Source organism: Giraffa tippelskirchi, chromosome 5, assembly GCF_054371585.1.
Source record: "Giraffa tippelskirchi isolate mGirTip1 chromosome 5, T2T-mGirTip1v1.2.pri, whole genome shotgun sequence".
In the NCBI taxonomy this organism is placed as follows: Eukaryota; Metazoa; Chordata; class Mammalia; order Artiodactyla; family Giraffidae; genus Giraffa; species Giraffa tippelskirchi.
Genome location: NC_137279.1, coordinates 1,426,222 through 1,452,061, shown reverse-complemented (window position 1 = coordinate 1,452,061; position 25,840 = coordinate 1,426,222). Strand labels below are relative to the sequence as shown.

The 25,840-nt window shown below is 60.7% G+C and overlaps 1 protein-coding gene across 4 annotated transcripts in view; it reads right to left on the bottom strand.

Annotated features, from left to right (window-relative positions):
• Window positions 1-8,055: 8,055 nt before the first annotated feature.
• Window positions 8,056-25,840, bottom strand: part of TMEM9 (transmembrane protein 9) — a 19,480-nt gene continuing 1,695 nt past the window's right edge. Inside the window, exons 1-6 of one of the 4 annotated variants that reach the window (XM_081487488.1) lie at window positions 19,564-19,863; window positions 19,278-19,381; window positions 18,180-18,271; window positions 14,410-14,518; window positions 13,426-13,557; window positions 8,056-8,904 (exon numbers count right to left, since the gene is read on the bottom strand). In XM_081487488.1, the coding sequence (XP_081343614.1) occupies window positions 8,758-8,904; window positions 13,426-13,557; window positions 14,410-14,518; window positions 18,180-18,271; window positions 19,278-19,343 (546 nt within the window). In that variant the 5' untranslated portion in view covers window positions 19,344-19,381; window positions 19,564-19,863 and the 3' untranslated portion in view covers window positions 8,056-8,757. Of the gene's footprint in view, window positions 8,905-13,425; window positions 13,558-14,409; window positions 14,519-18,179; window positions 18,272-19,250; window positions 19,382-19,563; window positions 19,864-25,840 lie in introns of those variants that run through there. The other 3 variants (XM_081487484.1, XM_081487486.1, XM_081487487.1) reach the window with 3 other exon arrangements.

Here is a 25,840-nt window from a genome sequence, read left to right as displayed (position 1 = left end):
AGGCATCCGAGAGAAACTGGCAGACACCTTGGGGCTGGCCAGGCATCTGCCAGGAATGTGTTTCTCAACAGCCCGAGGAGAGGAGAAGCCTGAGACGCAGAAGGAAGGCGGTTCAGGAGGTTGTGCTGCAGCCCCGCCCCCACCCTTGCCCCGGCTGTTGAGTTGCACACAAAGTGGGGGTGGGGAGGGGCTACAGCTTAGGAGCCAGGAAGTCTGGACGCTTAGACCAGAGCCCCTAAGTGCTAGTGTGACAAGCCTCACCAAGATAAAGCGGTCCCTCAGGAGACTCCAGAGAGGGTGTGGGTAGCGAGAGCTCAGAGACGCCCAAGGCCTCGTGGGAGTGGATGGGGCTGGGGTGGGAGGCAAAGGCGGGACCCTGGCTACAAGGTCAGCGGGCGCCCGGGGTCCAGCCGGCCGGAGGGATGCACGCGGCTGCCCGGCGCAGGAACCGCGAGGCCGTCCGGTCGCTGCTGGCACAGTGCTTGTCCTCCAGGGGTTCCGAGCACTTGGGATTAGTCAGGGCTAATACCGAGGAGAAGATAGAGGAAGGGAAGTCACCCTCCAGGGGCCGTAAAAGCACCCGTGAGCCTCAACTGGGCGACTCTGCGGGGGCTGCCGTCTGACCCGGCAATCAGTCGCCCCGAGCTGGGGAGCAGCACAGAAGCCTCCAGCCCCCTGGGCTGCCTGCCAGGCCAGCGGCATGCTCATCTCCCACCAGGGCTGCTGCCTCAGCCCCACGCCGACCCAGGTGCCCGAGGGCCCGGCCGTCACAGACTGGGGGACAGAGGAGGAAGTCCCACTTCCTTCACCGCACAAAGGAGCCTCCCTTCTGGGTGGCTGGTGTCTCATGGGGGAAAACCTTTGGGGCCCACAGAATAGAAGTTCAAGATTTCCCGAGCCCCCCCGCGTGGATCCGGGCTGTCTGTCAGCGGGAGGTGATGCAGGCCGCAGGCTGTCGGGAACACAGCGCCGTGGCCTGGGTCTGCAGGGAGAAGCACGCTCCCCTTGGTCACATGCGTGTCCCCCCAGGCCATCCGCATGTCCCTACGAGGAAGGGTCCTCACCCCGAGTCCCTGGGAGGACGTGGGCTGGCAGGTACCCCCGGGCCCCTCTCCTGTGGGTTCAGGACGCCCCATAACCCTCACGTATGTCTCAGGAGGTTTCCACGTTTTAGAGAGAATCGGAGCTCTCTGCGTCTGATCGAAACTTGATTACAACCACGGCCTCTACGGTCCCTTCCAGCCAGGACCTGGGGCCCGCCCGGCCCTCCTCTATGGGGCAGCACTGCCCTGGGGGACCCGGCGAGGAAGCATCCCGGCCGCTGCCTGCCCGCACGCCCACCTGGACGCACTCCTCCCCACTCAGCTCCCTCTTCCCGAGGTCGCTGTAACCACTGCTCCCTCGACCACACGCCCTTGCGTCTGCTGCCCCCGCCCCGGCACCCCCAGCCCAGAGCCCAGCCCTCAGCCCCGCGGCCCAGCTCTCCGCCCCATCTCCCCTCTCAGCCGGGCAGCTGCCCTCCTGGGGCACCCCCGCCCCCCGTCCACCCATCCCTCCTGCAGACAGTCTGGTCTCTCCGTGTCCACAGCACCCCCGCCCTCTCCTGCCCTCTGCTTTCTCCTTCTCCCCGGATCCTCAGGCCTGTGCCTCTGGGGACACTCTCCCTGGGGGGGTCTCCGGCCTGCTGTTCCCCCGCCGCCTGTGTGCCTTGCTCCCCAGAAGGCCCCTGCCTGCCGCGTCCCAGCCGCCTCCTTCAGGGTGGGCCCCTCTCTCGGTCCCCAGGGGTGCCCGCACATGTGGTCACACGTGAGTGCCCCAGACTGATCGGAGGGCGTCACTGGGAAGCAGGTGCTGTTATGGGCCACATCTGCTGCCTAACGTCCATGCAGAGCAGCTCTGCAGAGGCCCTGGGCCAAAAACGTGAAACTTCTATGCAGAGGCTTCCTTCGGCAGCGGGGTAAAAAGCCTGGGCCCTGAATGCAGGGAACATGGGGGTTGAATGGGGACAGAGCTCAGCTAACTTGACAGGGAGCCCTCACAGGGCACCTGCCATGTGCTTGAAACTATTTAATTTCCTGGAGGTGACTTTTCACCCCCATTTTTCAGATGGGGAAACTGAGGCTCGGAGAGCTTCTATGTGAGCTTAAGCAAGCCCTTGCTTGCGTGAGTGGCAGGATTGAAAAAGCAACAGAAGCACTTCTCTAGCCCTTGCTCCTGCTGGACACGAGTGTGACTCAGAAGCACTTCTCTAGCCCTTGCTCCTGCTGGACACGAGTGTGACTTCTTGGCTTGCCTGACCCTCACCGCAGTGTGACAAGGCAGGTACCGTTTAACAGGTGATGGGGAAAGCCAGACCAGCCAGCGGCCTGCGGTCCCTCAGCTCCTAAGACACAGGACTGTGATGAGAACCCGCCAGCCTGCCCCCGCGGCCCTGTGCAGCCCCGGGCCCACTCCCACGTCAGCCCCGGCGCTCACCCCTCACCTTCAGCTCCTTTCCAGGACGCCTCCCAGGATGATCTCCACCCAGAAGGCCCACACTTCAGTCTCTGGGGACTAGCGGGCAGCGGGCAGTGGCCCCGAGGGTGAGCCCATGGACGGCCCCGCTGGCGGCGATGCCCCCGGCCGCACGGCTGGCCCGTCTGCTGCCCTCGGTGCGGGCGCCGGCCCCCACCCCCGGCAGGTGGCTGAGCGTCCCCGGCCACGCGCCAGGAGGCCGTTTCCTCTGGGCTGCTCCCCGCACGGCGGCACCGCTGCGGGACAGGGACCCGTTCTCCGGGAGGGCCCGCCGTCCCCTGCCGCGTCCTCGGCCGCCTCTGGCTGGGTTCCTGCCCGGCTTGGGAGCCAGGTACACTCTACTCGATTAAGCTTCAAACGGCGGCGACACACCCAGAAGGGGAGGGCGGGGGGCGGGCTGGGGGCGCCTCGATCTGGGATGGGCTGGAGGGAGAGGGGGCCGCCCCGCCTCCGGGGATTGGCTCCCGTGTCCCAGGGACACACACGCAGGCCTGGCCGGAGCCCAGGGCGGTGGGAATGCTGTCCCCCGGGGCTGCCGGCCCAGGGCCGAGGGAGGGACGACTCAGCCGGCTCTCTGTCCGCAGAGCCTCTCAACCGGGCATCTGTGTGGCAGGAGGGCGTGGACCGGGGCTCAGGGAGCGCCCGGCTGGGGACCTGGGGAGACGCAGGGTCTCCCGCGGGCAAGTCCTCGCGCTTAGGGGGAGACAGGCCTGTCTCCAGAGGGACGGCAGGGAGGCCAGTTTGCGTGGGTGGTCACCCAGCACCCCCGGGCTGACCAGGAGCTAGGAGAGTGGCCCCCTCCAGGGACGTGGCTCCAGGGCTGGGGACCGCTGGGCACCCCTCCAGGACTCCTGGGCACCAAGCTGGTGGGGCTCTTGGAGGCCGCCCAGGCCGCCCTCCCTGGTGGTCAGTGGAGGAAGCTGGCACCCAGGTGGACAGACGTGGCCTAGGCCAGGCGGCCGGCTGGTGTGGCTTTGGGCCTGAGAGCCCAGCCCTGTCACGAGGCCCACTGCGCTGGGGGGACGGGGGGAAGGGAGCCCTGTGTTCCGGCCCCTCCTTGTCACCTGGCCCCAGGCGGAGCCCCGAGCTGCTCCCTTGTGGACAGGCCTGCCATGCTCCTGGAGCCACAGTGGGGGGACACATCTCACATTTGATGTGAACACAAATCACGCCCACAGGGCACTGACACACTCACCCGTGACACGAGTTCCTCTTCCCGTTCTTTCAGCTGAGGAAGCAAAGACACGGATCTTCTTCCCCAGGCCACGCAGCTGGAAGGGTCAGCGCTGGGCCCGGACCCGGTGCCGCCAGACCTGGCCGCTACACAACAAATCCTCTCCCCACTGGGGAGGCCCGGGGTTTCTGCATCAGGGTCCGTGCGGAGACTGGTCTGAGCCCCGCTGCGGCGTCCAGCAAACAGGGCTGGACGAGACCCCTCCCGGTACTCCGCTACCCACTGGGCCGACAGGGAGGCGGCAGTCGAGAGGTGTCAGAGCCAACGGCGGCCCAGAAGCCAGCTTGTGCGGGCGTCCTGAGCCGGCAGGCACACGTTGCTCCTTCCAAAATTTCTGAGCGCCTGTCACTTCCCCTGACACGTGCCCACCTGCCCCCTTTCACGCACCCTTCACACTGACATTCACAAAGTCATGCAGTTTGTGCTGACGACATTTTGATCTCATACATTAACATGACCACGTAACTGCTCGAGGAGAAAGCGCTCTCCTGGGCACCAGTCGCTTCGCAGGAGCAGCGGCGCTCAGGGAAGCAGAGGCTGGCTCCAGGTCCTCTTGTCTGTCTGGAGGGCGCGTCTGCACCGGTCCCACGGCAAGGGGTCGCGGGCCGGGCCGGGCCGGGCTCCTGACGCCCGGGGAGCCTCACCCACCGTGCCGCCCGGATGCAGGAGCCCCTCGGGTCAGCCCGCCTGCAGCCACTTGCTCCACAGCTGGGTGGGGGCCGCAGCGTCCCCACCCCCCAGGAAGTCCAGCGCTCCCCCAGTGGGCAAGCGAGGGGCCAGAGTCTCGGGCATCCTGGGCCCCGATCTCTCCGCGAGGACGGCCCTCTGGGAGGCACAGGCCCTGCCTGGCTGGGCGGGGGCTGTGCTGTCTTAGTGATGCTGAGTGCAGGCTGGTTCCAGGCATTTTACACACAAAGTGTTCCTTACACAGCTGTGTGGAGAGAGGCAGAGCTGGGGTCTGCACCCACTTCTAACGCCCTGCCCGCGTGACTAGATGGTGGACCGGCCTTCTGGGATTTTCATCCTTGCCCCTCATCTGATGAGGCCGCGGGCCACGGGACACTATAGAGGAGACGGGCTCAGACGTGAGGGATTGGAAGGGCTGAGCGGGGTCAGGAAGCCAGCTCCATCCTGCTTCCAGGCCAGCTCCGCCCACCCACCCTGCCAGCTCCCTGGCCCGCGGGAGTTGCCTGGCACCAGAGAAAAGGTCCTTAGGGATGGGCAGAAAAGCCAGACCTTGGCATCCCTCTCTGCCCACTCTCCAGCCCCCCAGGACAGGGCAGTGGCCTTTGGGAGCCTGGGGGAGGAGGCGGCTCCTACCAGCACCTCCTGCTGGGGACGCAGGGCCATCTGGGCATCTCCGGCGGGCACCCCCACCATGAGCACCTGTCTGGGGGCCATCAACACCCCTCCCTGGGCCTCAGGGGCCCCACCAGCAACTCCCACCAATCCACCTGGGGTTAAAGGCCAGAGGCAGGCAGACAAGGGCCTCAGTGAAGAATTCAGGCCCCAGGAAGGTTCCCTGGAGGCCTGTCGGGGACCTGGGATCCCATGGGCTGCGAAGTGTAGCAGGTTTCCGGTCTGAGCATCTCGGCCAGTGGGAGCGCCACCCGCCCAGATGAAGGAACTAAAAAGCAGCCCGTTTCCGGGACAGGATGAGTTTATTCTTCGGACGTACTGATTTTGACAGTCTCAGTGGTCCCTGAAGGGAGGGTCCGGCTGAAAGCCAGGTAGATGGTCTGGAGCTGGGGGTCAAGTCTGGGCTAGAGACGAACATTCTAGGATTAAGACCACGAAACCACAGGCGAGAACAGTGTCAGGGAGAGAACTCAGACGTTAAACTGTAGATGGAGCTGAGCGGGCTGAGCAGGACCCCCCGGAGAACTGCAGTATTGGGGAGGAGGACCCCTCAGAGAGCAGCGGGGGGCTGGAGCGCTGAGCCGGGGACGTGCCCGGGGTCCTGCAGGGACGGTCACCAGCGCCCCGGCCCGCGGAGGGCTCGGGTCGGGACTGAGCGGGGATGGGGAGGGGACCCCCCGGAGCCAGAGGTGAGCGTGGAGCCTGCGGATGGGCTTTCAGGGCAGGAGACGTGAGCATGTTGATAGTCTGGAAGGGACTGGAAGCAGGACTAGTGTGGAGGTGACAGAAGTCCCAGGGAGAGGGGACAGCTGGGCTGGCTTTGAACAGCAGGGACATGCCATCTCCAGGATCAAAGCAAAGGAGTCAAGGTAAGCAGGAAGGAGACTTTGCAGGTGGGGCTAGGGAAGCCGCGAGACCACGCCTAATGGCCTCACTTTTCCCGAAGCAGTCAAGGAGGCTTTGCCGGGGCGGAGAGAGGGGGAAAGAAACAGGAAGGTGGCCCAGGATTAATGCCAAGGGCTAACAGCACCCTGGAGGGCTGGGAGCCGCGACGGAGACCGTGAACCCGCGGGCGCCTGCTCAGTCTTGTGAGCAGCCCTGAGCTGCCCAGGGGCACAGGCCAGGCTGAACACCCACAGTGGGGGCTTCAGGGTAAGAATGGACGCAAGGAAGCAAGAGAACCGGGGAGCCGGCTGGCCCCTCCCTCTCCACCCCACCCCTCCCATATGGGATGACCGACCATCCTGGCTAAGAATCTGCCTTAGAGGGGATAGGCTACCCACTCCAGTATTCAAGGGCTTCCCTGGTGGCTCAGAAGGTTAAGAATCTGCCTGCAGTGCAGGAGACCTGGGTTTGATCCCTAGGTTGGGAAGATCCCCTTGTGGAGGGCATGGCAATCCAGTCCAGTATTCCTGCCTGGAGAATCCCATGGACAGAGGAGCCCAGCGATCGACAGTCTATGGGGTCACAGAGTCAGAGACCACTGACTGAGTGCATACGAGGCTCGGTCCCCAGGGCCACACCCAACCCGTCTGTCTCTGTCCCAGGCGAAAACAACCGCTCGTATATGAGTGTAGCTGCAGGTCTGATGGGACACAAGCAGGATTTCTGCACACAACCCTAGAACTCATCTCACAGACGAGGTGAAGTTCCATCTGGCATCTGCGAGCTGGCTGCGGGGTCACGCACCGAAGGCCACGGAGGCACATCGGGGTGGGCGTCTGACAGCAGTTTGCGTGTGAAGTCCAAGCATGCGGAGAGGCTGGGCTGCTGGCTGTATCATCAGGGAAAGTGAAGAGGCACCCCTAAACATTTATGTTAGTGTTTTTTCATGTATTGAGCTGCAGTCAACAGCAGCTGCCTACCACAGACCAGACCTTTAAGACCATCAAAGGCAGGTCAGAGCACTTGCAGGACTCAACCGAGACTCAGGGACACAGGGTACCCAGGTACCGCCACAGTGGGGTTACAGGGGTATCTGGGAATCTGAGACGCCAGTTTCTGGATGGGTTATTCTTGGTAAGCTGACCCACCCGTGTGCCAACCTTCGGAAAGCGTCCCCGTCGTGGAAGAATTCTCAGGCTCACTGAGGCCCAGGAAACAGCGCGTGATCTGGGCAGAGCCGAGCGTGTGCCTGGCAGACTGAGGACGGGGCGCGGCCACCTGCGGGGGTGGACCTCCCACTAACCCGCCACGAGCCTCCTGCTGGCGAAGATCCCGGTCATACCCGCCCCTCTGAACATCCCTAACTGGCTTCCAGTGCCACCGCCAAGGCTCCAGGTCCCTCCTGCACTTGGCTCTGAACTTGGGCACATCACTGCCACCTGAAGCGCCCACCTCACCAAGACCCCGGCTCAGGGCCCCACAGCAGGCTCCCCAACACGCTGACCCAGGCAGACCCCAAGGGTGGGAACTCAAACAGATCCAACCGGGCCTCCAGGTTGATGTTTCTGCCGGACACGGCGCCTCCAGGTTGATGTTTCTGCCGGACACGCCCCTCACCGCCTGGCGGTGACTCAGCCCTGGGGGCCCTGGAAGCCTCTCCTGGGCACGGTCTCCCCTGCTGGGCCCGCTGCCCCCAGCACCTGCTGGTTTGCATCTGGGGTAACAGGACAGCGGACGGAGGAGCCTGGGGCACTGCAGTCCACGGGGCCACAGTGACTTAGCGACTACAGGCTTCCCAGTGAGCGCCGGGCAGACGTCTGTAAGGTGCTGACGCCAGATGCTGTTCACGCAGGAGACTCATGCAGATGAAACACAAGCTCGGGGGAGTCACCGGGCCAGCCCACCCCCTGCTCCTTGCAGGGGACACAGCCTGAGAGGAGGGGCCACCCCACCCCTGCCCCGAGGGCCGTCCAGGCCCGGGTCCACCAAGGACACTGCTCCGGGCACCCCCTGGGTCCGCCTGTGAAACACTGAGCTCTCAGAATCTCTCGAAATCCACAAAGTGAAAGAAAAAAAGACCATTTAATGATGGCGAGCAACAGGAGGACAGTGGTCTCCATGCACGGGGACGCCGACACTCAGGGGCAGGTGGCGATCTGAGGACAGGGGCCCAGGGGCATGGAGCCACCGCGCGGCCTCGGCTCTTGTGGTCCCACCAGTGGCTCAGCAACTGCAGCCTGCGGGGCAGGGACGGGCTGGGGGGGCAGCCTGGCTTCCTGAGGTGGGAGCGGGGGCCGGGGCAGAGTGAGGAGGGAGGGCCCTGCCCTCTGCCCACCCTCATCAACGCGAGGAGGACGGAGGGGAGAAGCCGGAACACAACCAGGGGCCCTGAGGACCGAGGACCCAGCCCTCCCGGCAGGGCCGTCCCAAGGGCCGGGGGGTCCGGTCGGGAGGCAGCTCCTGATGACCCAGCCCCCAGGGTCTGGAGCTGGAAGTGTGGTCGCGGGCTGGGGTGGGGACGGCCCAGCCAGGAGACAGGCCTGCTGCAGCCCCAAGGGCCCTGGCTGGCTGTGGTCCCCTCCCCTCCACCCTGAGACCACCCGAGCGGGGAACCATAGCCCCTCCTGGATCACCCAGCTGAGCACGACATTTCAAAAGAGGGAGAGAAGGAAAGCTGCCCGGGCTTTAAAGGGGAAGACCCGGAGGGTGGCACGGAGCTGGGAGAGCGGCCGGGCTCCGTCTAGCCCAGAGGCTAAGCCGGCGGCCTAGCTGAGCATCTTGTGCCGGTCGAAGACGGTCTTCCGCTGCTCCTGCACCTGCAGCTTCCACCGCTGCTGCGCGCCCTCCACGCGCTCCAGCACTGTGTTCGCCCGGGGTCCGAAGGTGGCAGCAGTTGCCGCGGAGCGAGCGTCCTGTCGTGGGAAGGAGAGCAGGGGTCTCAAACACCCGACCCGGAAGGGGTGTGGGGACAGTGGCCCCGAAGTCCGGCCTACCCGAGGGCCCCGTGCAGGGCAGCGGCTCGGGGTGCATGAGGGCTCCGGGAAGCAGGGCCCGGCTGCACCCCAGGCATTCCTGACCCTCAAGCGGAGCACAGAGACAGCCTCAGGCCCGGCTGGTCAGCACAGACTCAATCAGCTCGGCATTTGAGGAAATGCACGCGTGTGGCCCTGTGGCTGGGACCAGGCTGCAGGACACCCCAGCCATGCTGGCCAGACACAGCAGGGGGAGGGGACCCCCGAGACTGCTCTGCGGGGACCGGAACCCCAGCCCGCTCCTGGAAGGACGGTGTCCCGCAGAGACGGTGCGGGGGGCCCCTGCGTGCCCTCCGTAGCCCCTCTGCCCCAGGGCGCGCAGCCTCCCCCTCCGCGCCTGCCCTCACGCTGTGGCTGTTGTCAAAGGCAGCGTGGTCCCCTAATTACCACCTCTCTGCCTCTGAGGCTCCAGAGCCCGTGCATTTCCTGCAGGACTCGAGCTGATCTTTGGGGGAATTAGAGCCCAGGGCCAGGCCCACAGCCCAGGGGATTTCCTCCCCAGCTCTGCCTGCGTCTCATCCCCTGCCACACATCTCTTAAGGGATTAGCACGCCTCTCCAAGCCCAGAGCCGCTCAGTAAATGCAACTCTGCTGCTAATGCCCCGAGCTGGCACGGCTTCTGTCACCACGCAGCTGCCAGGCGGGGAACGGGGGTGGGAAGTGGGGGTGAGGGGCAGCAGGCCGGGCACCAAAAGGAGGGCCGGCCCCGGGGAAGCCAGAGAGGGGTGCTGCCCTCGAGCCCAAGGAAGCACGCTTGGCCCGGCTGCGTGAGGACCGGGGCCACAGGGCTGAGCGGGGCGGTGTCTCAGAACCCCTGGGTTCTGGGCCTGGGCCCTGAGGGGCAGGCTCTCTGTCCCCAGCCACCCAGCGGCTGCGCGTCCCTAACAAGCAACCTCACCTCCCCCTGGCTCCAGCTTAATAAAGCCCGTCTTCTTCAACTTGACTAAACTGTCGGCAGGCATCACATGTACCAGGCGATCCAACGTGCACACACGCACGCACACATACGCATGCATGCACACACATGCACACGCACACACACACACACACACACAGCCTCACACGACACCGGGGGAGGCAGCAGACACTCCCTGCCCTGCTCCACCTCAGCGTCTCCGGTGCTGGTCAGGACTCACTGCCCTGACGTCCGGTACGGCGGTTACACACCGGCCACCAGAGCTGCAGCCCGCAGGAGCTCGGCGTCCCTGCTCCCAGCAGTCCACGGTGGGAACATGGCCGTGGACTCAGACCTGGCTCGGCGCCTGGGCTCTGACGGGGAGCACAGCGCCAAGCACCACCCTGTCCTCTGACCCGGCTCCCTGCCATGGACGGCGCCGCAGGACGTCTTCTCAGGAACAGTGGGCACGGTGGTTAGCGGCACCTGGCAGACTGCAAGTGCTCAATTCACAGCAACAACTGTCAGCGTGAGACCCGCTCTGGGAGCCCCCAGGCAGGGGGAAGGGGACAGCCACCTTTCAGGTCCCCTCCTTCCAGGCTCAGGACCAGGCTCTGCGTGGGCATCTAGGTGAGGGGGTGCTGAAGACTGCCATGGGAGGCGGTGGGCCCCCTAGGACCGAGCCATACCGGCTCCGGGGGCCCAGAGGTCCTCTCCCTGCCCTCCCGCCCATCCTCTCGTCCCTCTCGGGGGCAGGAGCCAGGGGCAGGCCATCCTCACTCCAGGTGCTCCCCTGTCCCGTCTTGGGGGGAGGCAGAAGGAGCCAAGAGCGGGACGTTAAGCCAGCAGCTGAGATTCACCACATCCCCGCAAGATGTGGTTTTTCCTTCACATAAAGTCTTGATAAACAGCTCCCAGGCGGGAGAGCTGCAGCTGAGCGGCTCTGCGCTTCCATTGTTAACAGTCTGATTAGTGAGAATTAGAGATGCCACCCCTGTCCTAGGGATGCCCAGAGCAAGACAGACAGACAGGTGTGACCACGCTGGGGCTGGGCCTCTGGGCACTGAGGACGGGAGGGGAGCCCTGCCGACCGGGAGGAGAGTGGGCGGCAGGACAGGTGTCTCGGGCTCCCATCCGCCCAGCAGAGGGCTGCTCGGAGGCCGGGGTCTCCAGCTGCCAGTACAGTCGTGTCTCCTGCAAGGCCCTCTCCTTCCCCCGCCCCCCCCGCCCCCACCCCCGCGGGCTGTGATCTCGGGGGACCCTCAGAGCTCAGGCCCAGACCGCGAGGTGCAGAAACCCTCCCTCCTGTCTTCAAAGGGGCCCAAACTGCACATGTGACGCAGCCCTGTTTGCCATTTCTGCCCAGCAAACAGGCTGGCTTCCTCCTTTCAAAGGGCGTCTGAGCCCAGGGATTACTGCCGATGCCGCTGGAATCCCGGGGAGGCAGCGCCCCACGCTGGGCCCACCGAGGCCCGCCGGCGCCTTCAAAGGGAGCAAGGCTTTCATCTCCTGCAGGCAGCGGGCAAGGCCTCCCCTTCCTGCTCATCCTTGAGCCCCAGAGCAGGAGCTTCTGGCTACAGGAACGGGGCACCGAACCAAGGGGCACCCATCCTGGGACGTGATGGGCCTGCCCATCTCACCTTTGACCCCTGCCTCCAAGAGTTGGGGGGGAGGCTTTGGCTCAAGGTCACTGAGTTGCCCAGGCCTAGAGCCTTTCTTCCTCTCGGGATGAAAGCTGGCTTCCAGCGTTGGGGGACCCCATCCTTCTAAGGGGCGTGCTCTTCAGACCCCAGTCACCCGGACACACAGCCTTAACAGGGCAGGGCCTCCTCCCCGACCCTACGTGCACTGCACAGGGGGGACACACCCCATTACCCACTCACTCAGCTCTAGTGCCCTCAGCACTTGAGTACCCCCCCCCTGGAGCCCCACTGCCAGGAAGGCCTTGCACACTGACACCCAGAGAAGAGGAAGTCCCCATCTCCTGTCTGTCCGGAGCCCCCCAGGCACCCGGCGCCCCCACGCCCATCTCCTAACATCCATCCTGCAGCCCGACTGGGCTCAGCCTGAGGTCTGTGCGTCCACACGGGCACAGCGAGAGGAAGAGAAAGGGGCCGGGAGGGGCCGGGGCACCAGGGCAGGGCCTCCCGCCCCTGGGGCCCCGCAGCCCGGAGGCACGCATTCCGGGAGGCAGTGGGGTGTGTAATCATCACCCGTCTCTCAGCCGCTCCCGGGCCAGGACTGCAATTACCGCCTCCCCCTAATCGCCCAGCACTCAGCCGCGGGCTCCTCCCCAGTAGAGCTGCTATTACCGCACATTAATCACCAGGTAGGTGCTCAAGGCTTCCTCCTGGACGCGGACCACCCAACTGCCAGCTCTGCCACCTCCCGGCCCGGCTCCACCTTTCTAAGCTCGTGTCAGCAGGAGGCTGGGGGCGCACACCCTAGAGGGGCCAGGAGGCCCAAGGACTCGCCAGGGCCCCAGCCGGCTGGGAGCCTCACCCTGAGGTCCCAGCCCCGGACCTTCTGGGTGGGGACCTGCCCTTCCCCGCTCCGAGCAAGCACTGCATGGGACGCTCTCGAGGGGGGCAGTTCCGTGGCAGGGCAGCCTAAGCCTGGTGCCCTTAGTGACTACTCACCCCCTCACCAGAGGCCCCCCGCCCCGGCTCACCCCGGCTCTGCAAGAGGAGGCCCTCGGACATGGCGCTAATCTCCCGGCTCTGGTCCTTCTGCCCTGGTTTTACGTAAACCAGGCTGAGGCCGAGCTACGTGTGACACCCTGGAGGTAGGCTCTCACGCACCGTCTTCAGCCTGGACTTTTCCTTTCATGCTGAACATCTTCCCACGTTTTCCACTAACTCTCCCCGGACTCAGTGAGACCCTCCACCACCAGATGGCCCCGGTTCAGCCCCCTGGGGATGCATGGCCCAGTCCCTCCCCTGGGTGAATGCAGGAGCATCTCCCAAAGCAGTGGGCAGCCCATGGCCCTCTGCCCGCAGAAGCCCGACCCCAGGGCCCAAGGCATCCTGAGCCCCACCCCCTGCATATGCTGGGGCGCCCCTCCTCCCTCACTCGTCTCAGGCACAGGCGCGGCTGTGCAGGCCTGAGGGGCGCGCTCCAGGGGCACGGGCCAGGAGCCCCTGACATCGTCAGCGCCCTGTGCCTGGCATGCCCTGCCCCCACCCCCACAAAGAGCTGTCAGACCTCCTCTGTCCCCTGGGGCTCTGCTGACTCTGGGCGCCTGCTCCAAGCCCACTGTCAGCCGGACGCTAGGTCTTAGTACCCACGAGTGTGCGGGCTCACCACCCCTCTGCCAGTGTGCCGAGGCTGCCTGATGTCAGGTCAGCAGAACCCAGGGCCGCCCCGCTGAGGAAACACTACAGAAGGGAGGACGCTGAGTGGAGAAGAGTGAATGGGGGCCCCGGGGAGGGGGGCACGGCTCCCACCCAGGGACCAGGGCGGCTGTGTGGGGGCGGAGGGGCCGGCAGGGCCGGCAGGGCCCGTACCTCACTCTCTTCCTCGTTGTGCAGCCGCTCAGTGTAGGCGTCCGGCTTCCGGATCAGAGGGTCCACCAGCATCAGGAAGGCCATGTAGAGCAGGAGGGCGCCCACCACCGACAGGTAGATGACGATGATGACCTGTGCGCGGGAAAGACCCGGCTGTCCTGTGGACTGTGGGTGGTGTGGCCTCCACTGCTGCCTGCAGACAGGCCAGGAGACCTCGGACATGGAGAGACGGCGCACCGCACCTTTACTAACCACACCCTCGATGGAGGGGACCCCACAAGAACCACCGGTCCTCTGGCAGCACCAGGATGACAGACGATGAGGGCTCAGCAGTGCTGCTAAATTTTTGAGGGTTCTTTCCTGACTCTATTATTTCCAGACCCTTCACAGCACACACAGAAATATGCTTAAAGGCTGGATGGACCAGGAGGAGCTTATGCTGGAAACCAGCAAGCACAGCCTGGCCCACCACCGTAGGGATGGAGCGGGAGCAGATGACCTGCCTGGAGCAGAGTCAGGGGCCAGGGACCAGGCCTCTCCTAGCCTCCCACCACCTCTGCTGAATTCACCCAGTGACCCACGGGAATGGGGTTCAGGGGCAGCAAAGGGGGCGTCTGGGACCCGTCCTGCCAGGCTTGCGGCTTTGGTGTTGCTCTGGAAGCTTAACCAGACTGGAGCGTCTGGACAGCGGCTACCTCCCCTCCCAGTATGGCGCATGGTGCCCGGGGCCCAACGGGAACCCTGAAACTGTCCGCTGAACAAATGGCAGGAGGGAAGGGGAAAAAGGAAAAGTAGGGGGAAGGGTCTCCAGCCCCTCTCCCGGGTTCCCCCTGCAACTGCAATGGTGTCAGAGGGGAGAGCGGGTGAGGCGCCAGCAGGAAGGGGCGGGGCCGAGGCTGTGCGGGGGCGGGTTCACAAGGAGCGGGCGGGGCTACGCGGGGATGGGCGGGGCTGCGGCGGCGCGGCGCGGGGCGGGACGGGCACCTTAATGGTGGTGGTGCTCCGCTCCTCGTACTTGCATTCGCACAGCAGGCAGTAGGCCTCCACGTCATGGCCGGGCACCGGCATGGGTTCCACCACGTGCAGGCAGTTGCTGCAACAGACAGAGGGCTGCGGGGGGGCCAGGCGCAGGGAGGGCAGGGTCTCCTATGGGTTGGGGGGGAACCCCTTCCCCAGCCTACAGCCTCAGGGCCCTTGCCCTCCTTGACTCACCAGGTGAGGGTCCCCCTGGCATAAACTCCACCCCTCCCCCACCTGCCGTCCCGAGGGCCCAAGGTCTGTCCCTGCTGCAGACAGCGCCTCCCCCTCCTCTGACCGGGTCAGGCCAGGAGCCACACGTGACCCATGAATCCACCAAACTGCCCACCAGTGACTTGGCCTCCTTCCAGGTCTCTGAACCCCACTTCCCTACCCCCTCCCACTGCTGTCTCAGCCGGGGCTGTGTCCTGGGCCTGACCCTTACTGTACCCCAGGCCTGACCCTGCCCCGGCCTGACCCTTCCCGGGAGCTGCAGGGGTGGTGCCAGGTGGACGCTGCAGGCCCTCCCTTCCGGCTCTGACCTGAATCCTGGAAATCAATCAGCCTGTCCTAAGCTTCCCCAGGGCCCCTTAGGCTGGGGCTGGGTTTCTGGCAGAGGCACCAACAGTGTGGGATGGCATGTCCTCCATTGCCTCTGTCCCCTTAAAAGTCCAGTATGTGCTGTAATTTTACCTAAACTCCTGATGACTCCAGTTCTCGCGCTCGGTATGTGGCTCCCTACTCTAACTCAACGCAGCACCTAGGGAGGGGCTGACAGACGGACAGGGTCAGGTCCACTCTCGTCACTGGGTCATCACTCCTGGGACCTCCTATCTCAGGGGCCAGCCTCCCAAGGCCCGGATTCCTCCCTGGGTCTGGGAGGTCACTCTGGCATGTCAGTAGGATTTATTGGTTCCCCACAAGGGATGTGTTCTTCCCCAGAGAATCAGTAAAACCGTGACATGTCCCTTTAAGGGGGATCAGTTATGACACCTTAGGGAAGAGGGTCACAGAAGGGCCAGCTGGTTGAAGGCCTTCTGCAGGTGATGTGGATAGCCTCTCTGGACCTCGGGGACCTCATAGACAAACCAGGCTGAACTATGCTCCCTGGGGCACCCTAGGGCCCTCTGTGCAGGAGGCTGGAGGAAGGGCAGTCCTGACTGTTTTACACCGTGTGTTTCCAAAACAGATTTGTTTGAAAAAAGGTTGTATTTTTAGAAATAGGGAAGACTTGCCCTAGGCAGCTTCTCAGGTGTTTTGCTGCTCCGGGACTGTCCCACCCTCAGGGCGAAGGTGTCTCTGCCTCGCAGGGAAGGGAACCCCCACCACAGGACGGCAGAGCGCTGGCAACACAGAACAGGCCTGCGCAGCGCAGACGCCCAGGCTTCACCTGCTCAATCAGGGGAGTACACAGGCGTCCCCCTGCAGCGGAGGGGCCCGTGGAAGGGGCCCAAGGACACAGCGGGGCTCCTCTGGCCTCAGCACCAGGGTTGAGGATCACAGGGCCAGGCCCCACTCCTCCCGCAGGGACTCCAGGCAGCCTGCGACGCGTCCCCTCGTGACAGCCCACGGCCAGGGTCACGGGGTCCCAGGACCCTGGGGTTTAACGTGCCAGCATGTTTCCACCCACCAGCCTTCATGGAACTGTAGCCCCCTAACACCGACTTCTCAGGAAGCAACCACAGCCTGAGAGGTCCAGGTGGGACCCTGTCCTCCAGGGGAATCCACGCTTGGCTTGCGTTTTCCCCCTTTACTCTAGCCCCAGGGCCTGAGGAGTGTAGCCTTATTACCTGGTGTCAGGCTGGGACAGTCTATCCATTTATTTCTGATGTCATTTGAATGAAAACCACAAGATATAAAGGGACTTCCCTGGTGGCTCAGACAAAGAAAAATCTGCCTACAATGCAGGAGACTGGGGTTTAATCCCTGGGTTGGGAAGATTCCCTGGGGAAGGAAATGACTACCCACTCCAGTATTCTTGCCTGGAGAATCCCATGGACAGAGGAGCCTAGCGGGCTATCGTCCATGGGGTTGCAGAGTCTGACATGACTTAGCGACTGAACAACAATGATGACAACCCACAAAAAGCATCAACTCTCCCTGGTGTGTCAGGAGGTTGGCCCACTATGCTTGCAGTGCCCACATCATCTCTGCTCTTTGCTCCTAATAAACTCACTGCTTTCTACAATACTCTATGACTGGAAATTCTTTTTAACTGCTCAGACTGCCACAACATACATTACTATCAGCCAACATTTATACAGCACTCACCACGTGCCAGGAATGGTCCTAAGTGCTACACTTGTACATGCACTGCGCAAGCGTGCACACACCCACACACACACTCTTTATTTAAAACTCAAATACTGCCACCGCTTTACAGACAAGGGAACCGAACACCCTGGGGATTAGGTGACCAGTTTCCCAATGGACAAGGAGCACAGCTACGTTTGAAGGCGGGCAGGCTGGATCCAGGGTCTGCGTCTGACCAGGATGGTTCTCAGAAAATCACACACTCTGACAACTCAGGGCTGGCGGGATGGGCTCAAATCCCCACGTGCTCTCTGGGCGTCACAGTCCCTGTGCCCCACCCCCCAGTCACTGAATCCAAACCTTTTGCGGGGAGGGGATCAACTGTACAACGTGGTGACTACAGGTAACAACACTGTATTACGTACACGGGAGAGCCACTGAGAGCAGATCGTAAACGAGCTACCTACCCCCCACCCTCCACGGCAATCACGCGAGGCAATGGAGGTGCTGTCTAACCTCACTTCACAGTACGTGCGTGTCAAGTCACCACGCCATCCATTGAAACCTTACACAACATCGTACGTCTGACTTATCTCAGTAAAGCTGCGAACAACAAGAAGAACCCAAAATCCTCAAGAGAGCGGGTGCTGGAACTGCTTATTTTCTCAAAGCTCCCTGGTGATCCTGGGCCGCCCCCTCACGTGAGCGTATCCCATCCACAGGGACCTGGCCCAGGCGTCAGCCCACCTGTGCTCAGAGCCCTCAGGACGTGGCGCCCCAGCTCCTGACACAGCCTGGATGAGAGAAGCCCCGCACACCATACTGAAATCTGGTCCCCTGGCGCTCACCTCACTGGCCCAGTCCTAACGCACCACACGGAACCGCCCCAGAGCACACCACCACTCCCCACCCTTTCAGATACGTGTGCCCCCAAGGCCTCTCCTTTCGACTGCAGTTCCTTAAACTGCTCTTCCCAGGGCAGCATGTTGAAACTTCCCTTCAACAAGCGGGCCTCCTTTCTCTGAATGAATGCTTACTTATTTCCCTCTTTTTTGAAGTGAGGCATCCAGAAGTGGATTCAAGACTCCAGGAGTACAACGGACATTCTCTAGGTCTCCGTCTCTGCAGCTTTCATGGGAGCACTGCCTCACAAGGTGGTTATAACACTGGCACCAAACACAGCTAACACAGCTTCAAGAAACTCCCACAGTGTGTGGCCCTAACCCCCTCTCTCCCAACGTGCTACCTATTCTGCAGACATGAACAAACACCAGAATCGAAGCAAAATCCCCTCCTCAGACCAGGAACCCCTCAGCTGGGATTAAAGACATCTGGATCTTATTTCCAATCAAATGTGTGTCCTGGGACAAAATATTCTTTTGTAAGGCTCTCTGTGGAAATGGGAGAGCGAACTTATCCTCTGGGGGTCCACAAGGCCCAGTCAGCACCCACAACCTCAAGGGCCAGCCCGGGCAACGTCTTACCAGTCCTTCTGTGACACATTCTGGTTGTAAATGTGCCCGCTGATGTTCCTATATGGTGGACAGATGCATTTACAACGGATATCTTCAGAACTCTGCAAGAGAAGTCACGGGTCAGGTGGGCAGGGTGGCTGGATTCAGGTTCTAGCAAGACTCTCAACTTCCAGGTCCCTCTTCCATAAAGTGACCGTATGAGTGCCCCTGACCATCTCCCAGGCCCACGTTCAGCAGGAATGACATCTGGAGCTACACCACAGGGTCCTCAAGAAACTATCTGGGCTGCAAATGACACTCACGGCTTCGCGGAGGGGCAAGCAAGGTGGCAGTCCTTCGCCCTGGGCCTCACACCTGTGTGTGTACTGGGCTCCAGCAGTCTTAGGGGCCGGCCTCTTCTCCCCACCCCACCGCCAACGTCTTAGGTAAGGATCAGGGAAGGGAAAGGCTGGGGTGAACCACAGAGAGTGGACGTTTCCATGGAAACACTCTAGCAAACCCTCTGGAAGTTCTCCCTCTATGGAACAGGTCAGAGACAACAAACAACAACAGAGAATATTCATTCCAGTTAGGAATTGCCCAGAGGAACTGGAAGCAAACCACAGACTCCGTCGGATTAAAAGCATCAGTGATTTTCACAATCTCAAATTCCAGAGACCTACTCAACCCAGTTCCGAGCCATTACCCCTAAAGAATGAAAGTGATCTCGAATCCCTGCTCAAAGGTGAGGCCTCTCCACCCAGAAACCTGCCTCTGCACAAACCTCACACCCCTTACATTACACCCACTCCTTAGGCGACTTGAAGCTCTCAGTACAGCGGAGCTACTGGCACCAGCCCAAACACATCCAAGAGCAAAGGAAGGTACGGAGAGCCTAGACAACTTCCCCAAACACAGGACCCTGGGTAGAACTCCACGTTGCACGTTTCAGATCCAGGCCCCGCAGACCGCCCCTGCCCAGGGGCCTGCAGCCTAGGCCCGAGAGAACACGCCCCCACCCCGGCACAGCCAGCAGGGTAGTGAGGGGCCAGGCTGGACCAGTAGCCCCTTAACCCCGCTCCAGGACGCCCGGGCACAGACAGGGTTGGCTGTGCATGGAAGCTGCACCTTGTTGGCTTGAGCTGGGGGCACCAGCAGACTTCCGACCACGGCCACCACACACAGGAGCTTCATGCTTCTCGGGCCTTCACGGGGCCGGCAAGATCCCCCACCTGGAAAAAAAATACGCAGGCGGGGAAGGGGCGGATGACCACGCGGCACCCTCGGCCCCGGAGCGAACCGGCTTGCTCCGGCACGGGAAGAGGGCGGGGGTTGGGCCCGGGGTCCTGGGCCTGCCAAGCCCGGCCGCTCAGGCGCTTCCCTCTCGCCCGGGCCTCGGTCTCCCACTGCCCACCCGGCGGGCTCGGCGGCGGGGCTTCCTGGGCGGAAGGGAGGGCCGCGGATCTCCGGGACGAGGCCGGCGGGCGACCCCCGCCTCCCGTCTCCCCGCCCTCCCCCACCGCCGCCCGCGGCTCCTCCCCCAGGGCGGAGGAGACCCTGGGGCGCTGAGTCTCCGAGCCCCGATCCCACGACCAGGCCGCGGATCCGGGGCCCCAGGACCCCCGCGACCCCCGCGACCCCCGCGACCCCTCTCTCAACGCGCCCCTGCTAACCTGCAAGCCCCGCCGCGGCGGCACAAGACCCGGCTGGCCCCGCCCCTCACGCTTCTATTGGCTGCCGGGGCGACCTCTCAACGCTACCTGGCTGTCTCCAAGGCAACAAGGCCCGCCTCCGCGGGGGCGCCGAGGCTCCGCGCAAGGGAGAGGGAGGCATTTCTCAACCCGACCAAAAAGGAAAAGGGAGCTTCGGCCAAGCGAACGAGCAACGGGAGGGGACTGGCCTCCTTGCGGCAGCAGAGTTCCACCGTCGAGGTCGCCCCTTGCAGTATTGAAAAGCCGGGGTTCTGGAGAGGAACTGGGCTGTTCAGTCTCGCCGTTTTATAGAGAAAGGACTTGATAAACAACGACAGCGATGAAAGCGGATTCAAGGGCTGTCTCCGCGCTCACAATCCGGAAATGGTGTTTGAGTCGCATCTTTGATGCAGAGGCGGCCCATTCCTTCTCCCCAGGAGGAGGGACCAGGGCGGCGCGGGGCGGAGGGGGCGGCTGGACCCGTGAAGGGTGCGCCCCGCGGCCCCCGGCCTTGTACGCTGCCCGGGTGCGGGTTCTGAACCCCGCAGGCGGGGGCAGGGTGTGCGGGAGGCGGGGGTGGGCGGTGGACCTCTGGGCCGCTGAGGGGCAGGGGTGAGCTCGGTCTAGCAGCAAAGGAAAGAGAGGAGTTGTCCCAGTCTGGGACGCCGACCCCGGTGAGGACACCTGGGCTTTGGCCTTGCTCTGCCACTAAATAGCGGTGTGAACATGGAAGACACCCCCCCCCCCAACTTCCTTGTCTGTGAAATGCTTTCAGTCAGTCAGTTCAGTTGCTCAGTCGTGTCCCACTCTTTGCGACCCCACAAACGGCAGCACGCCAGGCCTCCCTGCCCACCAACTCCCGGAGTCCACCCAAACCCATGTCCATTGAATCAGTGATGCCATCCAACCATCTCATCCTCTGTCGTCCCCTTCTCCTCCTGCCCCCAATCTTTCCCAGCATCAGGGTCTTTTCAAATGAGTCAGCTCTTCGCATGAGATGGCCAAAGTATTGGAGTTTCAGCTTCAACATCAGTCCTTCCAATGAACACCCAGGACTGATCTCCTTTAGGATGGACTGGTTGGATCTCCTTGCAGTCCAAGGGACTCTCAAGAGTCTTCTCCAACACCACAGTTCAAAAGCATCAATTCTTCGGCACTCAACTTTCTTTATAGTCCAACTCTCACATCCATACATGACCACTGGGAAAACCATAGCCTTGACTAGACGGACCTTTGTTGACAAAGTAATGTCTCTGCTTTTTAATATGCTATCTAGGTTGGTCATAACTTTCCTTCCAAGGAGTAAGCCTCTTTTAGTTTCATGGCTGCAGTCACCATATGCAGTGATTTTGGAGCCCAGAAAAATAAAGTCTGCCACTGTTTCCACTGTTTTCCCATCTATTTTCCATGAAGTGATGGGACCAGAAGCCATCATCTTTGTTTTCCTAATGTTGAGCTTTAAGCCAACCTTTTCACTCTCCTCTTTCACTTTCTTTTTTTTTTTTAGTTCTACCAGTTTATTGCTACGAACCCATCTCCCTCCACCCTCATGCACGCATGCTCAGTCATGTAACCCCATGGACTGCAGCCCGCCAGGCTCCTCTGTCCATGGACTTTTCCAGGCAAGAATACTGGAGTGGGTTGCCATTTCCTTCTCCATCCTCTTTCACTTTCATCAAGAGGCTCTTTAGTTCTTCACTTTCTGCCATAAGGGTGGTGTCATCTGCATATCTGCTGCTGCTGCTGCTGCTGCTGCTGCTAAGTTGCTTCAGTCCTGTCCGACTCCGTGTGACCCTATAGACGGCAGCCCACCAGGCTCCACCGTCTCTGGGATTCTCCAGGCAAGAATACTGGAGTGGGCTGCCATTTCCTTCTCCAGTGCATGAAAGGGAAAAGTGAAAGTGAAGTCGCTCAGTCGTGTCCGACTCTTAGTGACCTCATGGACTGTAGCCTACCAGGCTCCTCCATCCATGGGATTTTCCAGGCAAGAGTACTGCATATCTGAGGTTATTGATATTTCTCCCGGCAATCTTGATTCCAGCTTGTGCTTCCTCCAGCCCAGCATTTCTCATGATGCACTCTGCATATAAGTTAAATAAGCAGAGTGACAATTTATAGCCTTGACGTACTCCTTTTCCTATTTGGAACCAGTCTGTTGTTCCATGGCCAGTTCTAACTTGCTTTCTGACCTGCATACAGGTTTCTCAAGAGGCAGGTAAGGTGGTCTGTTATTCCCATCTCTTTCAGAATTTTCCACAGTTTATTGTGATCCACACAGTCAAAGGCTTTGGCATAGTCAATAAAGCAGAAATAGATGTTTTTCTGGAACTCTCTTGCTCTTTTGATGATCCAGCAGATGTTGGCAATTTGATCTCTGGTTCCTCTGCCTTTTCTAAAATGCTTTGGTTGGATGCAAAGACCCTTTCAGTCCATATTTTGGGATTCCGGAGTCGGGGGGTGCTTAATGTGGCCTGAATGGGGGCCAGCTGGGTCCAGGCGGCCTGAAGTGGCCGGCCACAGCCCTCCGCGGGCACTGTGGACAGGGTGGGCGCTTCCTGTGGGGGTCGTTGGGTTTGTGTTGGTTCCTCCTGCTGAATGGTGTCCCTCCCTGTATCCTCAGCACCTTCAGGTCCCCTGGGTGCCCCTGGGTAGAATTTAAGTCTTCCCAGCAGGAGGCACCGAATCCTAGTTCCTCCCTTCCTAGTTGTGGGAATTTGGGTGATTGGCTTATCCTTTAGGGAGCCTCTGTTTCCACATCCATTAAATGTGCATAAAGTGACCTACTTTCACAGTATAGTGAGTCTACGTGTGCAAAGCACTTGGGACAGTGGGGGTTCTCTCAATGGAGACCTCAGCTCATTCTGGAAGTCAGAGTGGCTGCTTTGGGGAGCAGGCTGGGGCAGAGAGAGAATGCCTGTCATGTGGGGGCAGGAGGGACAGTTTAGGCCCTGGAAAAACACCTTGTCTACAGCCATGAGTCAGAAGCGCGAGGACCACCAGGACTCGATACTGGCTCGCAGCTGGGGGAGACGAGCCCACCTTGTGGGCCTGAGCCTGAGCCCGAGTCAGCATCAGACGCCCTGAGCCCGAGTCAGCGTCAGACACCCTGAGCCCTGAGCCCGAGTCCGCACGAGCCCCAGTCAGCGTCAGACACCCTGAGCCTGAGTCCGAGTCCGCATGAGTCCCAGTCAGCGTCAGACACCCTGAGCCTGAGCCCGAGTCAGCGTCAGACACCCTGAGCCTGAGCCCAAGTCCGCACGAGTCCCAGTCAGCGTCAGACACCCACCGGGCATTGAGGAATTGCTTGCTTTGTGGAAACCCCCCCATCTGGTAACAGAAGTGCTGATTTAAACGGCTGAGTACGGTAAGGGATACAGGAATGTCTTCCCCATTTACACATCCCCTTTACACTCTTCAAAATTATTGAGGACCCCAAAAAGCTTTGTGTATATGGTCATATCTATCAATATTTATAGCATTAAAATTACAACAGAAATCTCACATGTATTTGTTTTAAAGTGACAGTAATAGGACTTCTCTGGTGGTCCAGTGACTGTGGATCTGCCTACCGATACAGGAGGCACGAGTTCCTGATCCCTGGTCCGGGAAGATTTCACATACTGTGAAGCAGCTCAGCCTGGGCACCGCAGCTAGAGCCTGAGCTCCGGAGCCTGCACGCCACACCTGCTGAAGCCACGCGGCAGCTGCTGAGGCCGTGAGCTGCAGCCTCTGACGCCTGTGCGCCTAGAGCCTGTGCACATCCGCAGAGCGCAGCCCCAGCTGCAGCTAGAGAAAGCCTACACGCGGCAACGAAGATCCAGCGCAGCCGAAAGTAATAACGCAATCAATAAATAGCTTTCTAAAAACTTACATTTTCCAAAAGAAAAAAAATCAATTGAGAAGAGTGGCATTGTTTGACATTTTTTGGTAAATCTCCTCCGTGTCTGGTTTAGCAGGAGACAGCTGGGTTCACACATGTGCTTCTGCCCTCAACCCCTTGTGAGATCACGTCACTCGCCCTCTGGGAAAGAGCACGGTGCACTTGCAGGGGAATGAGGGTGAACAAGGCAAATCCCCTCTTAGAATTGCTAGGAAAACAGTTTGATCTCCCCAAGAGAGCCTTGGGAATGCCCCGGGTCCTCAGATCACACTGTGAACACTGCTCGTATACAAGCCCCAGACTCCTAACATGCGGTGGACTTTCTGGCAATCCCCCATGATAGTGTTTTTCAAAATATGTTCCCAGGAATAATATCATGGGATGTTACTGTGGGGGGCGGAGAAATGTGGTTTCTATGAATAAATTAGTTTGGGAAGCCTTGCGTGCTAAGTCACTTCAGTCGTGTCCGACTCTGCGACCACATGGACTGTAGTCCTCCAGGCTCCTCTGTCCATGGGATTTTCCCAGCAAGAACACTGGAGTGGGTGGCCATTTTCTCCTCCAGGGGATCTTCCTGACCCAGGGATTGAACCCGAGTCTCTTACATCTCCTGAGTCTCTTATGTCTTCTGCATTGGCAAGGGGGTTCTTTACCACTAGTGCCACCTGGGAGGCCCCTTGGGAAGCTCCTTGGGAAACCTTAGTTTAAAGCAAATTGCACATATGGATTTTACTGCTGGGTTTTTTAGAATGCTTCAGTGTGATAACACACATTGTGGATCCCTTTAAAAATAATATAATTGTGTATAATATTTCCCCCAACATTTTGACAATAATTTTTTGTTTTTTTTTTTGAGAAGCATCTTTAAAGACTCGTGTACCAAGGAACATACTTTGGGAAATGCTGCTCCAGTAACTCCTGGGTACTTTTCCTGAGTATCAACAGATCGGACTCTACCATTTGGAATCCATTTTTCTGTAAGTTAAATTCTACATGCACACTTTTTGATTGTTTAAATGTAGAGACATTTTTGGTAGTCATTTCTAGGACTCAGAGAACCTTGGGTTCCTAAAATTTTGGCCTCTGGATAAGCTACATTTTCTTGCAAATGAAATAGAAAGAATATCAGCAGTTCTGTTAGTAGTGATGTTTATATATATCTGATGAATGAATGAATGATAGTGACCATTTCTCAAGCATTTGCTACACACCAGGAACCTTTTTAGAAGACCCAATAACCAAGACTGTGTGCTATCGGTGGAGGGACGGACGCACGGATCAATGGAACAGAACAGAAGACCCAGGAATAGGTGCATGCGAATATATGTGACCGATTTTTGACAAAAGTGCAAAAGAAATGGAGGAAAGATAAACTTCTCAACAAACAGTGCCGGGGCAGGTGGACCTCCAGAGACAGAACAGTGAACCTGGGCTGAATAATCAACGCACAGGGAATCGCAGACAAATAGGGATAGGACGCCTCTCCCGGGGAAGTGACAGCCAGGGTCCCCGCGGCACGCCGCCCTCCTCGCTACTCTCAGGGTGACACCTCGGTGCTGAGAGAATGAGTATGTGACACATCTCATCAGGAATCCTCTCCAGCCGGCTCTAGCTTATCTTTAGAAGTGAAAATGCATCCCCCTGGATGCTTCGGTTTTCACCAGCAGCACATGTGACACGTCCTCACCCCCGGGGGGGCAGGGGCTGGGGGTGCCAAAGGGCTGGGCACACGACTCCCCTGGGGGACAGGTGGGCGGGTGGACGCGCCATCCACCGCGGTGTCGGGTGCCTGCTGAGCGTCCAGTGCTGTGCTGGGCACCAAGACTCCTTAAGCCAGTGCAAAAATGGAAAGGTTGCATGCTTGCCCCTTCAGACGCAAAGGGCAAGTGCAGTGCCTGGGGCTGGACAGGCTGGCCGGCCCAGGAGGACGCCCTTCTGGCCTGGGCCCCCGCTACCCTCGCGTGGCCCCCGCGCCACCCATGGGCCACTTCACACCTCCACGGTCCAATCTCCACCCTCCACCTGCAAGGCCCTGCTCACAGCTAGACAGCTGGGGTCCCCCAGGGAGGTGGTGCCCCCAGAATGAGGACAGTTCTGTCCCGGGCCAGCAGCTGTCACCT